We start from the raw sequence: 18,908 nt of genomic DNA, 5'->3' as shown, positions 1-18,908 counted from the left end.
GTTCTTGATTTTTAGAACCTTCCAATTCAAACTTTCTAACTTTCAGTCCTCTGTTCTGCTGGAGAACCACTCAAAGACTCATCCGGCGAACGCAACATGGAATGCTCGCCAACTGGATCCGGAGCCAATTCATGCCCCTCCACTCACTCCTGTGAATCCACTTCCGGCTCGACAACGTTCGGAGGAGTATGCTGTCCACGTCCGCAGTACGTGTGCAAGTTGCCAAGAGAACAGGGTAACTGCGGAACTTACTCCAACCGTTGGTGGTTCAATGCCAAGACTGGAAACTGTGAAGAATTCATCTATTCTGGTTGCCAAGGAAACGCGAACAACTTTGAAACTTACAAAGAGTGTCAGGATTACTGTAGAGATGCCCGATCGGAACCACAATGTATCCAAGGAACCGCTCTTACTGATTCCAATGGAAACTTTATCATCTGCGGAGGATCATCAGCTGCTTCCACCACTTGCCCAGCCAACCACTACTGTTACTACGATGGTACCACTTATGGATGCTGCCCAACTCAAGCCTACACCTGCTCTCTTTCCTACAAATCTGGAGCATCTTGCGGTCCAGCTGTCACCCGTTGGTACTACGATTCCACCACCAGAACCTGTCAAACCTACTCGTTCAATGGATGCGATGGAAACTCGAATAACTTTGCCACTCAACAAGATTGTAAGGATTACTGTAGAGTTGAGTCCTGTCCTGATGGAGGAGAAGTGTGGAAGGAGCAAAATGGAGCCGCCCGTGCTTGTACCACCAACAGACAATGTCCATCTACCCATTACTGTACTCCAGTTACCACCTGGACTGGAACCGTTTATCAGACAAAGAGTCTCTGCTGTCCATCCAAGAACTTTGTGTGCTCTCAACCACGTGACGTCGGAGTCAGATGCTCCAGCACCAGAATCTCCAGATGGTACTTCAACGCTGATTCGAAGACATGTCAGACATTCGAGTACAACGGATGCGAAGGAAACAGAAACAACTTTGCTTCCCAGAAATCTTGTCAAAACTATTGTCTCTCGGAGGCATGCCCACCAGGAACTGTTGTTGCCAAGGATGGAGATGGTTCTCGTTTGGTGCAATGCTCAAATCCAGGTGGAAATGGAAGAGTTTCCGGAGGATGTCCAGATGGATACACTTGCTATTCATCACCACTTTTGGATCAGAATGTGTGCTGTGGAGCTTCTACTGAACTTCAATGTGAGTTTATTTAAAACATCAACTTCTTATCATAATCATCCCAATTTTCAGCTCTCTGCCCAGCTGCCTCCACTCCATTCATCTCTGCTCTCTCCCTTCAACCAATGCAATGCACACCGAACGTCGACGGTGCTTGCCCTGGGAACTTCTTCTGCTGGTTCTCCACCACTACCACTTCCGTCAATGCCTTCTACTGCTGCAGATCTCCAGACAGTGTCGATACTGGATGTAAGCCTATTCTTTGTAGATCTTTTATTCCTCACTTCATGCTTTCAGACTGCCCACCACAACTCGTGCCAGTGCCAGGAGAGAATGGAGCTCAGTACAAGTACTGCTCCCCATCCGCTCCACTCAATGACGCCATCCAAGGATGCGGAGCTAACAGACATTGTCAGTTCTCTACCAACTTGGAAAGATACATCTGCTGTGGACTGGAGTCGGATGTCCGATTGCCGAATGTGTGTCCACCACAGCCAGCCAACTTGGTGCCTGTTGAGTTGGCAGGAAACTACAGGACGTGCAATCCGTAAGTTCTGTGTCTCGGTATGTCCCAAATGTCCCAATATTTTCAGATACGCTCGTGCTGGAACTCCTCAATCGTGTCCTGACAACTCTGCGTGTCTTTACACCGGAAACGACAACGGGTTCATCTGTTGCAGAGTTCAGCTTGGAAGTGGAAAGAGCTAAAAAGTCCCTTTCCCGAATTCTCTTATTTCTTCTTCTTCTTCATTTTGTCGCCATCTCATTCCCACGTACATGTGTATTCAAACAAAAACACTGAAAACTTTGAAAAAAAATTACAAATTGACCTTGTACGGTTTTCAAAACTTTGCTTTCTCGAAAAAAAATTTCCAGAAGAAAACTTTGGAAATTTTTGATTTTTTCCCTCTTCAAAAGATGTCGAATTATTGATATTCAGATGTCGAAATCGTATTGCTATTTTTAGCTCTTTCTCTATGTGTGTTTTTTCTCGTTATTTTGTGTGTTCTTTTGAAATAAAACGAAATTTTAAAAAACATTTTTTTTTTCTGCAAGAAATATCCAAATTCATGATCGGCTGAAAACTGTCAAACTTTGGACCGGATAACTCTTTGTAGAGCTTACATCCGATCCCGTCTTGCAGCAAACCTTTTACCTTAAAACCTGTAATAGAAGAGCCCCTAACTTTCAACTTTAAGAAGCCAGTTTTATTCGGTTCCTGTCAAAGATTTTTAAAAAGTTGTTCAGTGTTAAATTGTTTTAAATTGCAAAAAAATGAGCTCAGACCTGACAGTGTGTTGGCCCTTCTATTATTTTGTCTCGGTTTCTATGAGAGATATCAAAAAAATGTCAACTGATAAAATATTGGTGATATAATGATAAACAATTTATCCGTTGACAACTTTTTTATATCTTTGACAGGAACGGAGAATATTCCGCTCAAAGTTAGGGGCTCTTCAACTACAGGTTTCCCGGTAGTCGTTTACCTGAAACTTCAAAAAAAATTCAAGACTTTTTCTGGAAGTCCACCTAAAAAGTACAGCTTTTATTTCATAATTTCGTCTTACAAAAAGTTCAATAATTTCATAATCACAACGTTCGATTAAACACAGTTTGTTGAATTTCCTCGATCACCGCGAGGTTTTCAGGAGAATAGATTCCCATTTCCTGCAAATGGTTTTGTTTCAGCATGAAGAAGCTCTGAAAATAGAATTTTTTAATATTAGTTATTTGTTTTTTTAAATGTTACATGTCTGTCTATTTCTTCCGCTTTCAGTGCACGCATGAGATCAAGCTTTTGACGACGAGCGAACTGTTGCCAGATCATATCTGAAAAGAAAGATGAAACATCCGGACACACCAATATACTCACCTTCTGTAACCTGTACATGCCTAGGTCTAGTTACTATCACAGTTGGCACACTATTCGAAGAAGCAGATGCTCTTGCTCTTCCCGCTTGCGCAGAAAAATATTCAGTAGTTCCCACATCTCTCGACTTCTTTATCATTCTTGGAGTCGTCCTGATTTGATTCTGAGACGCTGAATCCATCATTGTGATATTACGAGGTTTTCGATGTTCTGTTCTCTCGATACTACTCTTCCGAGGACGAATGTTGAATGGTTTCGGGTTGTAGTAATCTCTGAAGACCTCTCGTTTTGCGCCACTCGCCTTCATTGGATATCTGGATCGTTTTGCGTAGAACTGAGCAATGTCGTAATAGTCGGGAGTGACTGTTTTGGTGTCACGCTCACCGTAGAAATCGGTGAAGCACATGACAGCAAACGATTGACATTCCTGGAAAAATGTATTGAAGGAAAACCACTATTCAGGATAGTTTGTCGGAAATCACATTCCAATATCAAGTACCAAGAGAAACTGTACCTACCAGAAGTGTATTAATTTAAATTTAATTTAATTGAAAATAGTTAACTTCAGATTCTAAAAAATAAACGGAGAATCTGTAATAGAAAGGGTCTTTTAACTTGTAACTTTGAGCCACTTTTTCTCGCTTTCTGTCAAAGACTCGAAAAAAATAGCGAATTGGTAAATTGTTTATCTAAATATCAGAACCGTTTTGTCAGTTGACACGTTTTTGATATCTTGAATAGAAATGGAGATAATTGAGCTAAGACAGTGTGGGTGCCCTTCTATTACAGGTTTTACGGTAACTCCCAACTCACTTCCATATACTCTCTAGTCGCTTCTGTTTCATTTTCACATTCATTGGTCTCTGGACGTTTTGAAATTCTCGCGCCTTTCAGAATATCTTCCACCGATGCGAATTTCTAAAAACCAAGAATTCCCATTTATCTGAATTCAGATGAAAATACTCACAAAAGTGTTCCTCAGTTTTCCCGGCTGATATTTCACTTTCGCCTCCAACCATTGTTTTGGTTCTATGCTATCATACTTGGCGGAACTTATCCCGATTTGAGAAGAGACTTTATTTAGCAGATTCTTCTTTCCAAATGCCTTATACAGATTTGACGATGAATTGCTCAGGTTTAACTTTAAATCAGATGGACGGTGACAGTGCAGTTGGGCACGAATTTGTCCAGGTTCTACGGAATCTGAAAGCTTTCAGGATTTTGTCTGAAGATGTTAGAAATATTTGAAAACAACTAACCACAAGACATCAAAAACAAATCATAAGCAGTGGATCCGAATTTGTTGAGTACTGTAGCATCTGCGCTCCGTTGAAGAAGAATTGGAATAATATCATCGACTCGAAGAAGACTCGCGATTTGGAGGGATGTAATGTGCAAGTTGTCCACCATGTTCACATCGAAATCTCGATCGGAAATCAGGTGTTTGGCCTGGAACGCATAATTGTTAAGTGATACAAATTGTTTTTTAAATCTAAAAGTATACCGCAAATGCTCAAATAGAAGTCACCCCTATACTTGCACTTTGAGCTCAATTATCTTGATTCTTGTAAAAGATATCAAAAAGTGATGAACTGATAAAATGCTCATCATAATATCAAAAACGTTTTATCAGTTCTTAAAATAAAGGGATGGTCTTTTATCAGAGAATTCGCGGGAGGATGCTGAATCGAAAAGTGTTCTTTCGGGGTTTAAAAAATTTTTTGTCTGAGAGAAAGATATCTTTTTTCTTACCGAATTAACACTTCTAACCGTGATCGCGTACATCAGAAGTGTGTATCCATTCTGTGGCGGTGGTCCCGGTTCCCGATCGATTGGCACATCCTTCTTCACTTCCGCCCTCAAATCACTTTCGGCCGTCAAGCCTAAATAGACGAATCGGAATTGGAAGGAACTAGAAGCAAAATACAAAAAATTGCTCAATCACTGTACTAAACGAGCCCCAAACTTTGAAAAAAGTCATCAAGGTTACTGTAGTTAAGAAACCAAATAAAATTTTCGAACCACGATTCATTCTTAAAATTTTCCGAGATTTCTGTATTTCGGAATTCAGTGAATAAGCTTTTTCTAATATTTTCGTAGTGGGCTGAATTTTTACACCGTTTTCTAATGGGTTTTTTTCCCAGAATCTTCCAGTTTGGAAATTCCTTCAAAATGAAAAACTCACGAGATCTAAACATCCTCTTCTCTCTATAATAATTCAACACATCTTTTTTATTAAATGTTTCTGCAAGCTCTTCAGGATACATTCGATACAACGATCGTTTCGTGACACTAGCACCCTTGTCATGGAGGGTACGTACCATATAAAGGCCCGTAAAAATGATAGCCACTGATAGTGCGGACAATCCCTTCAAGCAGTCCATAGTTTCATTCAAATCCACTCGAGCACTGTAAATCTGCTCTATTGAGAATCTGGAAGGCGAATCACTAACTCTGCCAAGTATCCACAAATCAACGGTGACTTGCTAAACGTTGCCACAATCAGTGAAGTAGGCGCCAGTGATCGTTTTACAGTTTCCGAGCGTTTTTCCTCATTCATGATTCTTATCAGTCTTCTGACAACATCTGCATGTCCACCAGCACATGCTAAAGTAAGAGCTGTAACTCCTAGAAATGTCTTCAGATGTGTTGCAGCACCACGTTGCAGAAGAGTGTCGATAACGGGCAAATATCCTTCTCGAGCAGCATAGTGGAAAGCAGTCATACCGAGCTGATTGACTGCGTTGATATTGGCACCATTTTCCAGAAGACGGACTACCTGAAATCCGAATTTTTCGAGATTTCTCTGGTGGACAATAGAAGCTTCAGATATTCAATTATCGTTCTATTCGGTTGCGAATAAACACACAATTCTCAACTTTCAAAAAACCCCACCAATTTATTATTTCCCATAGATGCAGCAATATGAAGGGCGGTAACATGATCATCATCCACAGAGTCAATGTGCACTTTTTTCTCTCGAATCAGAGAATCTATCTGAAAAACAACATTGTTTAAATTTGTATTAATTGTAAGCAGTTTTAATTTGAACTAAAAACAGTGTGTCTACTTCAAACCCAGTTACTGTAAAACCTGTAATAGATGGGTGCCCGCACTGTTAAGTTTGAGCTCAATTATCTCAGTTTCTATGGAAGATATAAAAGTGTGTCAACTGATAAATCATTTCTGATAATATGATAAAAATTGTATCGGTTGAAAAATTTTCAATGTCTTTGACAGAAAATGAGATAAATGGACTCAAAGTTGACGGTTTGGGTGGCACTCTCTTAAAGTGTTTACGATACTTTTCCAGAACTGTGACTAGAAACCAAAAACTTACTTTTTCAATATCGCCAATAAACGCTGCTTCCAAAAACTCCTGTTTCGGAATATCTCGATCATCGATACCATCTGCAGCCGCTCCACTCATAATTTTAAATCCAAATATTCAGATGGTAAGAAATCAATAAGACTGTTCAAAAAAAATGTAATGATGGGAGTGAGAGAAGGAGATTAATAGGAAGGAAAAAAAGAATGTGTTGGTGAAAAAGAAAATCATGAAGACGCAGAGAAATGGAATCCAGTTTGTGATTATTGTGATACCGTCGGGAGAGAAGATAGAGACACGGAAATCATGTTAATTGGATAATAATCAGAGTGACAAAAAAAAACGAGAAATATGTAGTTCTTTGAAAGTTTGCAAAGTTTTGTACAGTCTTGGATACAACCTGAAAAACATTTTGGAGAGGGAAATGAACAGATATATAAAGACCCTCGGGAGGCACACACATTAAGAGCTAAAAGTTAAGATCAGAAATTCGGAAGAAATGATTATCCAACTTTTGCCAAGTTTTTGGTAAATATAAAATCGCTTTTGCTTTGCTGCAGCACATGATTTGAAACTCCGAGAATTCCAAAAATCAGATCATTTTCACAATAGTCCGAGCTTCAGGATTTAATTTCGCCCAGAATGTTCCTAGGAATGGAAGTTGTTACGGTATTTGTTTCAATAGTTTTAAGAACTTGAGTTCTGATTTTCGAACGTTTGGAATATTCAGAAATTTCTATTTTTTCGAAAAGTTTTGGAATGGGAGAAATTCTAAGAAGTTTCGAGTAATTGCAGTAATTTACAAGATTGATAGTCTAAAAAAATTGGATATTTCAAAAAGCCGAATTTTTCGAAATTGCGATAATTCAGAACCATCCGGATTTACGATTTTCGAGAGTTAAGAACATTTGGAAATTCGGAATAATCGGAAACTTTCGATCTTTCCGAACAATTTCAAAATGAATTTTAATATTTTGCAGTTTTAGAAAATTCCTAAAGCTCCGTAAAACCTGTTAAAGAAGATTTACGGGTCCCCTAACTTTCAAATTTGAGCCAATTTTTCGCAATTCCTGTGAAAGATATAAAGAAGTTGTCAACTGATAAATTGTTTATCATAATATCACAAAATAGGAATTTTTGGAAGCCGCGATTATTGGTGATTTTGAAAAATTAAAATTTTGGTTTCTAGTTAAAGTAACTGATAAATTTTTTATCATATTATCAGAAGTGGTTTATCAGTTGACACGTTATTGATACCTTGCATAGGAATAGAGATAGTTGACTCAAACTTGACAGCGTGAGCGGTCCTTCGGTCCTTCTATTACAGGTTGAACGGTAAGTACCTTTTATATAAATCTATCTTAAGAATCTGAAGATCTAAAGACTCTATCCTCAAAGTGTCAATTACTTTCACACCGTGGATCCTCAACATTTCGGATTTTCAAAGAGAGGCGTACATTAACACTCTGGATATAATTAGAGACCCAAGTGGAACTGAAGACGAAGAGTTACTCAACAATTAACTCAACTGTGAAATTAGAAAAGAGACGGGCGGTGCGTTCTTTTAAATTAGCTATGGTTTATTTATCACACAAGAAAAAGTTTTAAAGAAAAAATAGTGTTGAATAGGAAGAGAGGCGGTTAGACAATTTTAAACAAAATTATTTCTACAAAAAACAGAAATACTGGATGGGTGGGATGCTTAGGAATTGTTAATTAGGGTCAATTATAATTTAGGTTGATTAAAATATGACAGTAAATGTTTTTAGAAGGAAGAAAATAAGAAGAAAAGAAAGAAAGATCAGAAATTATGCCAGAATTGATTTGAAAATAGATGGGGGAAATGAAGGAAAAGAAATCACAGGACCGTAGTGTTGAAATGGGGGGAGAAAAAGGGATAATGTAGATTGGGTCAGTACCGTGGATGTCCAAATGTCGACTCCTCAATCTTATCCGAATCCGGTTTTCGTTTCATTCCAACCATCGCTTTTGGGTTCATGTTTCGTTGACGGACCTGAAATTTTTAAATTTCGTACTCCTTTTGGACTACCGAACTCTCTTACCTGTTCTTCTAATTGAGTAATCACAGCGACGGCATTATGTAAAATTCCCAGTTTCGTCTGATTTCTTTCGGTATTCTGGTTATGTTGGGTGCACATACGACCGAGCTCTTTGAACGCCGAGTTGATATCTTTCACGCGGATTCTGAAAGAATTCCAAAATAGAGTTTCAGTTTAAGGGCACTAATCTTATTGATCTAATAGTTTCTTTCCCAGCAAGAAAATGTAACAAAGTATTACGCAACCCCTCCCTCTAATTGTATTTACCTTTCTCTTGCATTGTTCTGGGATCGTCGATCCGTGTCCTTCTCGTCGTTGCTCACAGATTCGTTATCCGAAAGTCTCGATGATGACGAGTGACGTGTCATGGCTCCAGACGATGGTGGAGCTCCTTGCTGTCGTCGTCGTGATCCAGTTCGAGACGCCGACTTCTCGCCACGTCCACCACCAACTCCAGACGAGGAGCTGGATCCGGTTGGCATTCCTTGCATCCCATACATGTCAAAGTGTGGGCTCATGGCGGCTCCGGCGAATTGGTGACCATAATCGGCAAGGTTCGCATCGCTTCCAAGACCATTCTAAAAAAACGCATTTTTGCGACTGTCTCTTTTCCCGTAAAGTCCCTTCTATTAGTCATCAATGGATCCCGTTTAATGGTACCCCCTTCAATGCACTTCTTTTTCTACTCAAATGACCACTTAATCATGCGGACGGTTCAAGGGGGCACAAAATGACCCTTGTGAGTAGCAATGTCCCAGTATCTCAACAAAAAAGGGTATGATTGTCAAAAGATCGGCAAACTTGGGCTTGTTGGACCACACAGATTATGCAACTAATCCATCATCCCCACCTTCTGAGGCATGCCTATTTTTATGTTTACATTAGTGACTTTTCCAAGGTCGGGGCCCTTTCTACAAAATGCCGCACTCTTCTCTCGAACGGCCACCCCGCCAAGAAGCAATCATCTGAATACTAGAGGACCGGCGGTGGAGATGAAAGAAGAATCGGAGAAGAGGGGAGGAGCGGATTATGCATGCATTCAGGAGACAAAAGCACTTGTGTCCTTCGTCTTCGAGATTAACTTGTGTGTTGGGGTAAAACATTAAAACAGTAATAAAAACAGTGACATACCGGCTGTCCATTCTGAGGTGTCTGGTAGAAGGAGAGTTCCGCTGATGCTTGATGCTCGGCACCGGGGAATGGATAGGCGGCGGTGGAATCGTGTGAAGGTATGGGTTTACGGATCCGGATGCCTTCGCGTCGTATCCAGTGTAAGCCGATGGCCACTGGCCGTACATCGAAGACATGGCATCCAGAGGTCCCTGGGGTGGTGGATTTGCCGCTGATACCGCAGGTGGCGCGGCGGCTGCTGCAGCAGCAACAGCGATTTCAGCCGAGGTATTCGCAGAGGAGGATTTCAACTCAACGATCGAAGTTTTCGTATCGCTAGCCGTAGAAGTTGGGGATGTGGTGGTTTGTGGCGAAGGGACGAGATGAGGTTTCACGTCAGGTGTCGGAGCTGGAATGGATGCGGGAGTCGTATCGGCTGGTTGAGGTTGCTGGGGTGGTTGAGTGGCGGTGAGGAAGGCAGCGGCCGAATAGTCGATTTCCGATGGTTGAAGTGAGGGATAAGCATTTAGATGGTATCCTAAAACTTTGTTTAGATTTGTATTGGAAGTCTTAGGGCGAGGATCAGATAAATATACAAACCTTTTTTTGTATACAGAACACAACCAAGAAGCTAGGTTTTAGAATCTAAAAACTAAAGCTTTGGTTCACAAAGTCTTTTTAAAAATGGAAATTTAACTAAACTACCGTAAATGCTCTAAAAGAGTGTTATCTAGCCCGTCCACTTTGAGCCCATATATCTCGGCTTTTGTAACAAAAATAAAAAATTTGTCAACTGATAAATTGTTTATCATAATATCACCAGTATTTTACCAGTTGACAGTATTTTGATATCTCTCATAGGAACCGAGATAATTAAACTTAATAGAGGTGGGCTTCTCATAACGCGCGTACAGCAGATGCTCAAATTATGATTCTAATAGTTTATTCGCCAAGAAAATATTCAAACGCTGGCCTAGTCGCTAACATGTTTTTTCTAATAACCTGATGGTTTGAATATTTTTGAAGGCCGTATGTTTTTTTCAAAAGTTTTCTAAAGCACCTTTTGACGAAATTTTGATCTAGAAATTTGCTCAGAAACCCAATCATTATTCACAGCCCTATAATTATTCCAAAGAAACTAACCATTCCAATAATCAGCCATATTCAGCGCGCCGGGATCCAATCCATACGAATAGTCGTATCCCTGAAGCATCACTGGAGGCTGAGAAATCGCCGCCGCCGCAGCTACAGTCGATGCCGATGGAAGTTGACCAACGTTCGGGTCCGTCATGGTGCTAAAAAGATAAGGTTTAGAAAAGTTGAAAGAAAGAGAAAGGGGAGAGCAAAAGGCACAAATTAGAATAAGTAAGCGAAAACGCGAGAGAGTGAGAGAGTCTGGGAGAAATTGGAAAATTTTCGCCTCTTCTTGGCAACGGCGACGCGGGAATGGAAAGGCAAAACGCAGGTGAAAATTGGGTTAGTTAGTAAATATATATTCATATTTATGATTAGATTTGCCCCAAAAACTAATGGAATTCTGGTTGGGGGAAAGTTTTGAAGGGTTTGGTAGTGTGGGGTAGATCAATTAATTGGACAAGATCTACCCACCGAGAGAGAGAGGGGGAGAGACTTTTGCGTCACAATAAAAATGTCTCCAACTCTAGATGGTTATCATAATGAAGATGTAGATGGTTATCATAAAGAGATATTGATTTGGATTGGGGGGAGAGCTATAAAAATAGGGCAGTCAGGACCATTTTTATGGTGGGGGAAAGATGATGGGTTACCGGGGACCATAAAAAGAGCCGAAATAAAAAAGTTGTGGCAAAACAAAATTGTAAACCCTGGTGTGCATGGCCTTAGGGTGAGGGTGAGGACGAAATTCAAAAAACAGTTTATTGATAGCTTCTGGGAAAAATGGGATCTTCAAAATTTCAGAATCTTGACAAAAAACCCTTGAATCTTGTTTTTTTTTAGACTAAAACAAATTTTAGGAACCAAAAAAGCTCTTCTGATGCTGGAAGGTGTATCTTCCGATTTTGAAAAATTTAGCTCAAAAAATAGGCTCCGCCCCTTTTTTCGAAAAAGCTACAGTACGTAACGTAAAACAACGTTCCCATCGAATTCAGATTTGGCGAGATATGTGGGTGACTGGGTGGCTAAGAATGGTAGTGGGGGGACGGACGGAATGGATGTGGGGACACATACACACATAGACATACACGAAATGAGGGGAAGGACCCCCGGTCTCTCTTTGTCTTTTACCTCCAGGGATACAGAGAGAGTACGGTAAGTGGGAAGAGACGCAGAGTGAGGAGACACTGTAGATCGGTATGGTAGAAGGTGAGAGACGCAGATAAATTGGTGGGAGGAGAGAGGTCACCCCGCCCCCTCTCTCTTCATCCTCGCCAATCTATCCACCATTTATAAAGAAGAGCCTTCTTCTTCTTTTTTTGGGAGGGGGTGATGAATAGAGGGAATATATAGTAGAGGTCAGCTCTCTCGGGGAAGAATTAGACCGAGAGGGGTGGACCATATCCATACAAAAACCAGACGGGTGGAAAAAAGGAAGGAGATGAGTTGGGGTGGCAGGTGGTGAAGGGAATGAAAAAGTTTTGCGAGAACTTTTTGAGTGAACTTTTTTGGGGTGAAGTGGAAAGAAAAAGTTTAGTACTGTAGTCTTAGGAGGCGGAGCCTGAACAGCAGAGATTTTTCCTTTTTTTCACTAGTTTTCAGAAAAGCTTTCAATACTGATTATAACTGATTATCGAACTTGTTTTATCGAAAAACTTCATAATTTGCCGTAAGACCTTTAATAGAAGAGCCCCCACACTGTCAAGTTTGAGCTAATTTATCGCGATTCTAATGCTATCTACCAAAAATGTGTTCACTAATATAATATCGGTGATTTTATGATAAACAATTTGTCAGTTAAGTACTTTTTGATATCTTTCAAAGAAACCGAGTAAAATTGGTTAGAAGCTCTAAGCGAGGTAGCCCTTTTATTGCAGGTTTTACGGTATTTACAACCCCTAGACTTGAGTTTGAAATGATTTAAATGTGAGTCTCACAGTAATAATAATAATTTATTGATTCAGGACTATCAGTCACTTATTATATTACAGTGAGGAAACCGAACATCAATTAACGTCTCGTACCAAAAGAAAGGAGTTACGTAATCATGAAAGATTACCATGGGATACTGTGTTTTTCGGAGGTGCTAAACCCCGTTTCGACGGGACCGCCTTTTATTACCAGTCATTATATAATATAGCTTTGTTTTCGGGAAGAAAAAGGTCAGGATAGGTAATTGGTAATTGGACCTGGGAACAAGGGATTTCAGTGTTTTGTGATCTACCCGACATAATCCAATTGTAGATTTACTGCTCTAGCTAAGAATGCAAAGCTTATTTTAAAATGTCAAAATCGTATCACTACTTAGCCTAGACAAACAACTTATAGTAGTCTAGAGCATAATATTTTCCAGAAAATCACAAAATCATTTTCACCTGCCCCTATCGTCACTAATTGAAAACCCTACTCTGAAACCCTACGAATCAAAATGAGCACAATCATTCCACTTCATCGAATTCGCCCCGACACCATCATCACCCAATTTGAAATTCCTCTCTGTACCCTCTCCAAATCCTACACTATTTCCCCAAAACATATCCAAATTTCTTCAGAATGGAATAGGACGAATGGGTCATCTCATCGAAGATGACTTCGTTTGTATCTTTTCGTTCTCCCACTGTTCATACCCATTGGAATTAGCATAAGAGTTAGCATATATCCTCACCATGGGGGGTTGTCGGGATGATGGGGTGTGACAGTTTTTGCCTCACTTAACACCTCTAGGCATGTCCACAGGTACTTAGGGGGATTAGAGGGATGACTCTTGACAAATTGGATTAAAAAATGGCATAGGTTAACAGGTTTGGCCTACTATGGAAAGCTTACACAACAGAAACGTGTGATGGCTTCTCGTACAGAACTGAACACTGACTTTGAGTTAAATTTTGCTCGCTTTCTGTGAAAGATATCAAAAAGTAGTTAACTGACAAAACGTTCATCACTCTATCAAAAACATATTATCAGTTAAACATTGTTTGATATCTTTTAGAGAAAAAATTGGCCCAAAGTTTGGTACTTCAAATTCCAATAGTATAGGTTCGAAGCCCATACATATGTTCACTTTGAGCTCAATTATTGGGGTTCCTCTGAGAGATGTCAGAAATCTGTCAACGGATAAAATGGTAGTGATATTGAATACATAATTTGTCAGTTGACAAATTTGTGATAGCTTCCACAGGAACCAAGACGAATTGACTTAAATTTGACAGTCGACGAGTGGCTCTTTCACGTGGAACATCGGCAGTCAACAAGCTCTACTTTCGTCCATTTTTTCGGGAAGTTTCAGAAAAATTGAACACCATTAACCTATTTTTTCAACTCTCGAAACATGTTAGTTTTATTAATCGGATGGTTTTTCCGGATCAATTTTGATCACTCTCTGAATGTGAGCCAAATTGATTCCCTAGCCATGAAATTAATGCTACTTATCAAAACCTATGCGATGGGAACATCAAACATACACTGAGCAACCCGTTCTGTTTGCCCAATCCTCTCTGCTCATTCTCCACAATTACCTAATACCCGTACTTGACTTGGGTACGCAGTCAAATATACAAAAAATATATATTAGCTTTAATGATTTAGGGTTAGCGGATTAGTGGGCCCAATAGATAGATAGGAACTGAAATTCCAGACCCTAAACTAGACCGAAATTTCAAAAGTTTTGCGATCTAATGTAATTAGGTTACCTTCTCATTATTGCGGGATTAAATACTTCAAAGGAGTCGTTTAAAATTATAATTTGAAACATCTTGCCCGCCAAGAGAAAAATCCACCAAGTAAAAAAAGTATGCATCAATTTTCTGATTTAAACCTCCCGCCCCGATAGAAGAAGATCCCAAGGACATGGACCGGTCGGGACAGATGGGGGTGAATAGGGGAGAGAGGATGATTTACGACGTGTTGCCAACCGTCCGAACCGAAAGAAAGCATATCTGTGTGTGTGCGAAAAGTTTATGAGCCCTACAATTTGGATATGATTTTCTTTTTGAATATGAGCGGTAGATTTAAAGTAGAAGAGATTTTATGATTAGGGGGGAATCGGGAGAGCCAAGGGATGACACTTTTGGAAGCAAGGTGTAACTATGTGTAATCAAACAATTTTGAGGAACATTTCTGGCGAATGGTATGGAAAATTTTAAAGTTCAAGAAAATTTTCGATAAGGTTAATTCCCGAGCAACTAAAAATAACTGTGGTGCCTCTGTTGGAACGCTAATCGTATGCTTGCACTTGAAGCTCAGTTATCTAGACTCCTATAATATATCAGAGTTTTGTCAACTGATAAAACATTACTGATATTGTGAAAAATATTTTATCAGTTGACAACTTTTTTATAGCTCCTACAGATGTTTAGATAATTCAGCTCAAAAGGCAATTATGAGTTCAATTGAATTCTGGTCGCCAAATTTATCAAAATGAGCTCTTAAAAATTATTACAAATTCAACATAACATTAATCTTTTTAAACATTCAACTTGAGAAAGTTGACACTTTGGAGACACTGACTAGATTAATAGTAAGATATGCGTTAATATTTACAGAAGACGAAATAATCGAGTGGGGCGTTGGATAGGAAGATGTGCATGATTGATGGAATGTCAATAAGTGTCACCGTATACAGTAATGAGAAACTCAATTCATGGGGGTAAGGGACAAATCTAGGCTGTCGTGTTTTGGACGCATTTTCTTGGAATTCTCGTTACCGCATCGAAAAATGAAACTTAGATATTGATAAAAAAGATTAGGTGGTTCAGAACTGTAGCAGGGTCATGGAATTTTGAAAATTTTATATTGAAGCCAGTCAATATCACTTTCTATAGTGATATCTAGCCCGTCAACTTTGAGCCCATATATCTCGGATCTTGTAACGGATATCAAAAATTAGTCAATTGATAAATTATTTAGCATAATATCACCTATATTTTATTAGTTGACAGATTTTTGATATCTCTTACAGGAACCGGGATAATTAAGCTGAAAGATGACGATCAGGATCAAGACTGTTCAATTTTCGCCCGCGCCCAGCCGGGACTCAGGTCGTGAAAAGGTTACGGTGGACCAATCAGTCCGTTCGTTTGAAAATATTAGGTTGGCGGGAAAGTCTTTGTCACTTTTTCAATAGTTTATTTCTCAAAGAAAAAATAACCGAATAATTAATTATATTGTCCATCATTATCAACAACATGTCTCCAACGTTCCCTCAATTTATGGATTCCATTGCGGTAGAATCCAGCCGGGCGTGAGGCAAAGTATTGTTTGAGTACCGCTTCGACCGCTCCACGGGAATTGAAGCTTCTTCCTTCGAAGGCACGTGTCATATCGCCAAATAACCAATAGTCGGAAGGAGCAAGATCAGGAGAATACGGGGGGTGAGGGAGAACATTCCATCCATATCCCATCAGCTCCTGCTTCACTTGTTTCGAAACATGTGGGCGAGCGTTATCATGTTGATAGTACACTTTCTTGTCTTTCAGGGCCGAACGGTCGACTGCTTTCTTGAGGTTTCGTAGTTGAGTAGTGTAGAGGTCTCCAGTTATTGTTTTGCCCTCGGGCAGAAGTTCCCAGTAGATGGGGCCGTCCACTCCCCACCACACAGAGAGCATAACTTTTTTCGGATGAAGGTCGGGTTTGGGGACATCCTGTGGGCTCTCTCCTTCTCCAACCCACTGGGATTTCCTGTGGTGATTATCGTAGAAGACCCACTTCTCATCTCCGGTTATTAGCCGGTCCAGCCATCGATCGCCCGCGTGGAGAGTGAGAAGAGTAATCGAATCGTCGACTCGGCGGTCAAGGTTGGCTTGAGTCAGGTGATGAGGTATGAATCGACCAAAAAGTTTTCTCATTCCAAGAGACTTCAAACCTTCAAGGACTGTGCTATGGTGAACTCCGAATGTGACAGCTAGTTCACGGCTAGATTGAAATGGATCCGATTGCAATGCGTGCTTCAGCTTGTCCAAATCCAACTCACGGGGTCTCCCAGAGCGATCCTTTTCATCGAGCGAGAAGTCATCTTTTTCGAAACGATGGAACCAATTGCGAATAGTATTGTAGTGAGGCACATGTGTGTTGTACACATTCTTCAAGAAAGTTTCCGAATCCTTCATCGTGGTGTGAGATAGGAAGAGGTAAATCAAAACATGTCTGATGTGAATAGCAGTGGGAACAAACATATCGTTTCAATTACAGATGAGGAGCAGGGAAGGAGATGGGGACTTGTTTATATGGAAGGTTCTTATCACCTTGTTATTCACTAGAGTCGATATCATACACAGCCTCCATATACGAGAACAGTGATTAAACAAACAGAGTGACAAAGACTTTCCCGCCAACCTAATATGCTCAGAAACCCGGGAACCACGAGGACTATCAGGTCGTCGTATCCTAATTATACCAGAAAAAAGTTGCTGCGACCGGTCGTGGCACAACTTTGACAGGATGCAATTCTATTAGGGATTACCGGAAAATCAAAACTCAAGATTTCCAAAAAAATTTAGTTACAGTACCCCTCCAAAATTCTGATTCATCGAATTTTTCCTATGCTTCATCCCCGTTCCCCTCACAGCCTTTCCTTATTCTTCTCCGTATTTTCGTCTATCCAGACGACCTTTATTCTGTAGAACAAAAAAGTTGTTCCTATTCAGAATAGGCCATTCTACACACAATTCCGTTACGCAACTGTATTTTTTTTGCATGACAGTTTTCGTGCAAATCCCTCCACACTATTCAATGCGTTTTTCGGAATTACGTAACTGTATATAGAGAAGAAGAGGTGAGAAGAAGAAGAACAATGGAAACGGAAGGGATATACGGGGTCCCAATAAGATCGGAAGTATTGATTAAGGATGACATGGAGGGAATGAAGAATTGAATTGCGGAAAAAACATTTTGAAAATCAGGTTCCTAGAAGTGATATCAAAAAGGACTTCTGATGAAATTTCTAGAATATTTTATATCTTTACTGGGATCCGAGATAGTCAAACTCGCGCTTACCAAATTTTCTCTAATAGAAGCTCACTCTATATGTGCACTTTGAGCTCAATTATCTCGGTTCTTCCAAAAGACGTGCAATATCTGTCATCTGATAAAATGTTTACCATACTATCATCAACATTTTTCAGTTAACATAATTTGATATCTCTTATAGGAAGCGAGATAATGGAGCTCAAAGGGAAGGTATACGATGGACTTCTATCAGAGCATCTACTAGAGTCACTGACTGGTTTACTAGTCGGCTCATAACTTGGTCCAAATTTGTAATTTTTGTTTAAATTAAAAAGTAAATTATAGAAATCGACGAAATCTACAAGATGACACTAGTCAGAAATCGTGAAACAACCGGGCAAGCAAAATCGGATCGGGTAGAGCTTGCTCGGCTATGCTCGATATCGTTTTGAAGATCTTGTTGAGTCCTACGTTTTACTTTTTGATTCGAACAGAAATTCAAAGTTTGAACAGAGTTCTGTTATTGACGGTTTATTAGAGGGAACACGTACTACAGTAAACCGGAAGCTCGAAAACCTGAGGATAGACGAGGGATCAAGAAGAGAGAAGAAGAGGTGATAGAGATGATGATGGTGCTTCTCTCATTCGGAAGGAGGGGTGCGCAGCTGGACAAACTGAGAGGATGGGGATGGGATGAGACGAGCTTCTATTGGTAGGAAGAGAATGGATATTTTGTTAGTGCTGGGATGCAGAGAGAGGAAGAGGATTGGAAGAGTGAACATAGAGAAATAGACAATGTTCGTGTTCCAATGATGAGCACAGTTATAAAAATAAAGTAGGAGGGGAAATGGAAAGAAGAACACAATGATATGGGGTGGTTGTATGTACTTGCAGTTTGAATGGAATGGGTTTTTAGTAGCGAAGTTTTGGGAAAAGGGGAGGAGTCAGAGGAAAGAGATACTCTAATTTAGAGAGTAGCTAAATAACTTTTAAAGAACAAGGATTTTGAAAATTAAGAAGAAGCACATTTAGAAATGCAAATTGATCAAGATCATTCACCTGTAATAGAAGGGTCCCTAACTTTCAACGTTGAGTCAATTTATCTCGGTTCCTGTCAATGATATTGAAAAATTGTCAACTGATAAAAAGTTTTTGATAACATCACTAATATTTTATCAGTTTACAGATGCTCGATATCTCTCACGGGAACCGAGATAATGAAGCTCAAAACGAGCATATAGGGTGAGATTCTATCAAGGGGTTTACGGTAATTGA

At 39.9% G+C, this 18,908-nt stretch overlaps 3 protein-coding genes across 3 annotated transcripts; 1 reads left to right on the top strand and 2 right to left on the bottom strand.

Moving 5' to 3' along the window:
* Nucleotides 1-96: 96 nt before the first annotated feature.
* On the top strand, nucleotides 97-1,897 carry CBG21944 (the record flags this gene model as incomplete). The annotated part of the gene is made up of 4 exons (XM_002629856.2): nucleotides 97-1,210; nucleotides 1,262-1,438; nucleotides 1,487-1,736; nucleotides 1,783-1,897. 4 exons carry the CDS (start codon nucleotides 97-99, stop codon nucleotides 1,895-1,897), a joined length of 1,656 nt encoding a protein of 551 aa, XP_002629902.2.
* An 882-nt stretch (nucleotides 1,898-2,779) lies between these two features.
* On the bottom strand, nucleotides 2,780-6,489 carry CBG21942 (the record flags this gene model as incomplete). Its single annotated transcript, XM_045236987.1, has 11 exons — nucleotides 2,780-2,890; nucleotides 2,940-3,019; nucleotides 3,063-3,486; nucleotides 3,873-3,977; nucleotides 4,027-4,262; nucleotides 4,319-4,508; nucleotides 4,812-4,942; nucleotides 5,245-5,468; nucleotides 5,513-5,838; nucleotides 5,955-6,056; nucleotides 6,400-6,489. The coding sequence occupies 11 exons, from the start codon at nucleotides 6,487-6,489 to the stop codon at nucleotides 2,780-2,782; spliced, it is 2,019 nt and encodes a 672-aa protein (XP_045097426.1).
* Nucleotides 6,490-8,336: 1,847 nt separating this feature from the next.
* Nucleotides 8,337-10,848, bottom strand: Cbr-hlh-2 (the record flags this gene model as incomplete). Its single annotated transcript, XM_045236981.1, has 4 exons — nucleotides 8,337-8,592; nucleotides 8,715-9,025; nucleotides 9,530-10,095; nucleotides 10,701-10,848. The coding sequence occupies 4 exons, from the start codon at nucleotides 10,846-10,848 to the stop codon at nucleotides 8,337-8,339; spliced, it is 1,281 nt and encodes a 426-aa protein (XP_045097427.1).
* Nucleotides 10,849-18,908: the final 8,060 nt, after the last annotated feature.

The sequence above is a fragment of the Caenorhabditis briggsae genome (genome assembly GCF_000004555.2).
Source record: "Caenorhabditis briggsae complete genome, chrI, whole genome shotgun sequence".
In the NCBI taxonomy this organism is placed as follows: Eukaryota; Metazoa; Nematoda; class Chromadorea; order Rhabditida; family Rhabditidae; genus Caenorhabditis; species Caenorhabditis briggsae.
This window is presented reverse-complemented; position numbering and strand designations above follow the sequence as displayed.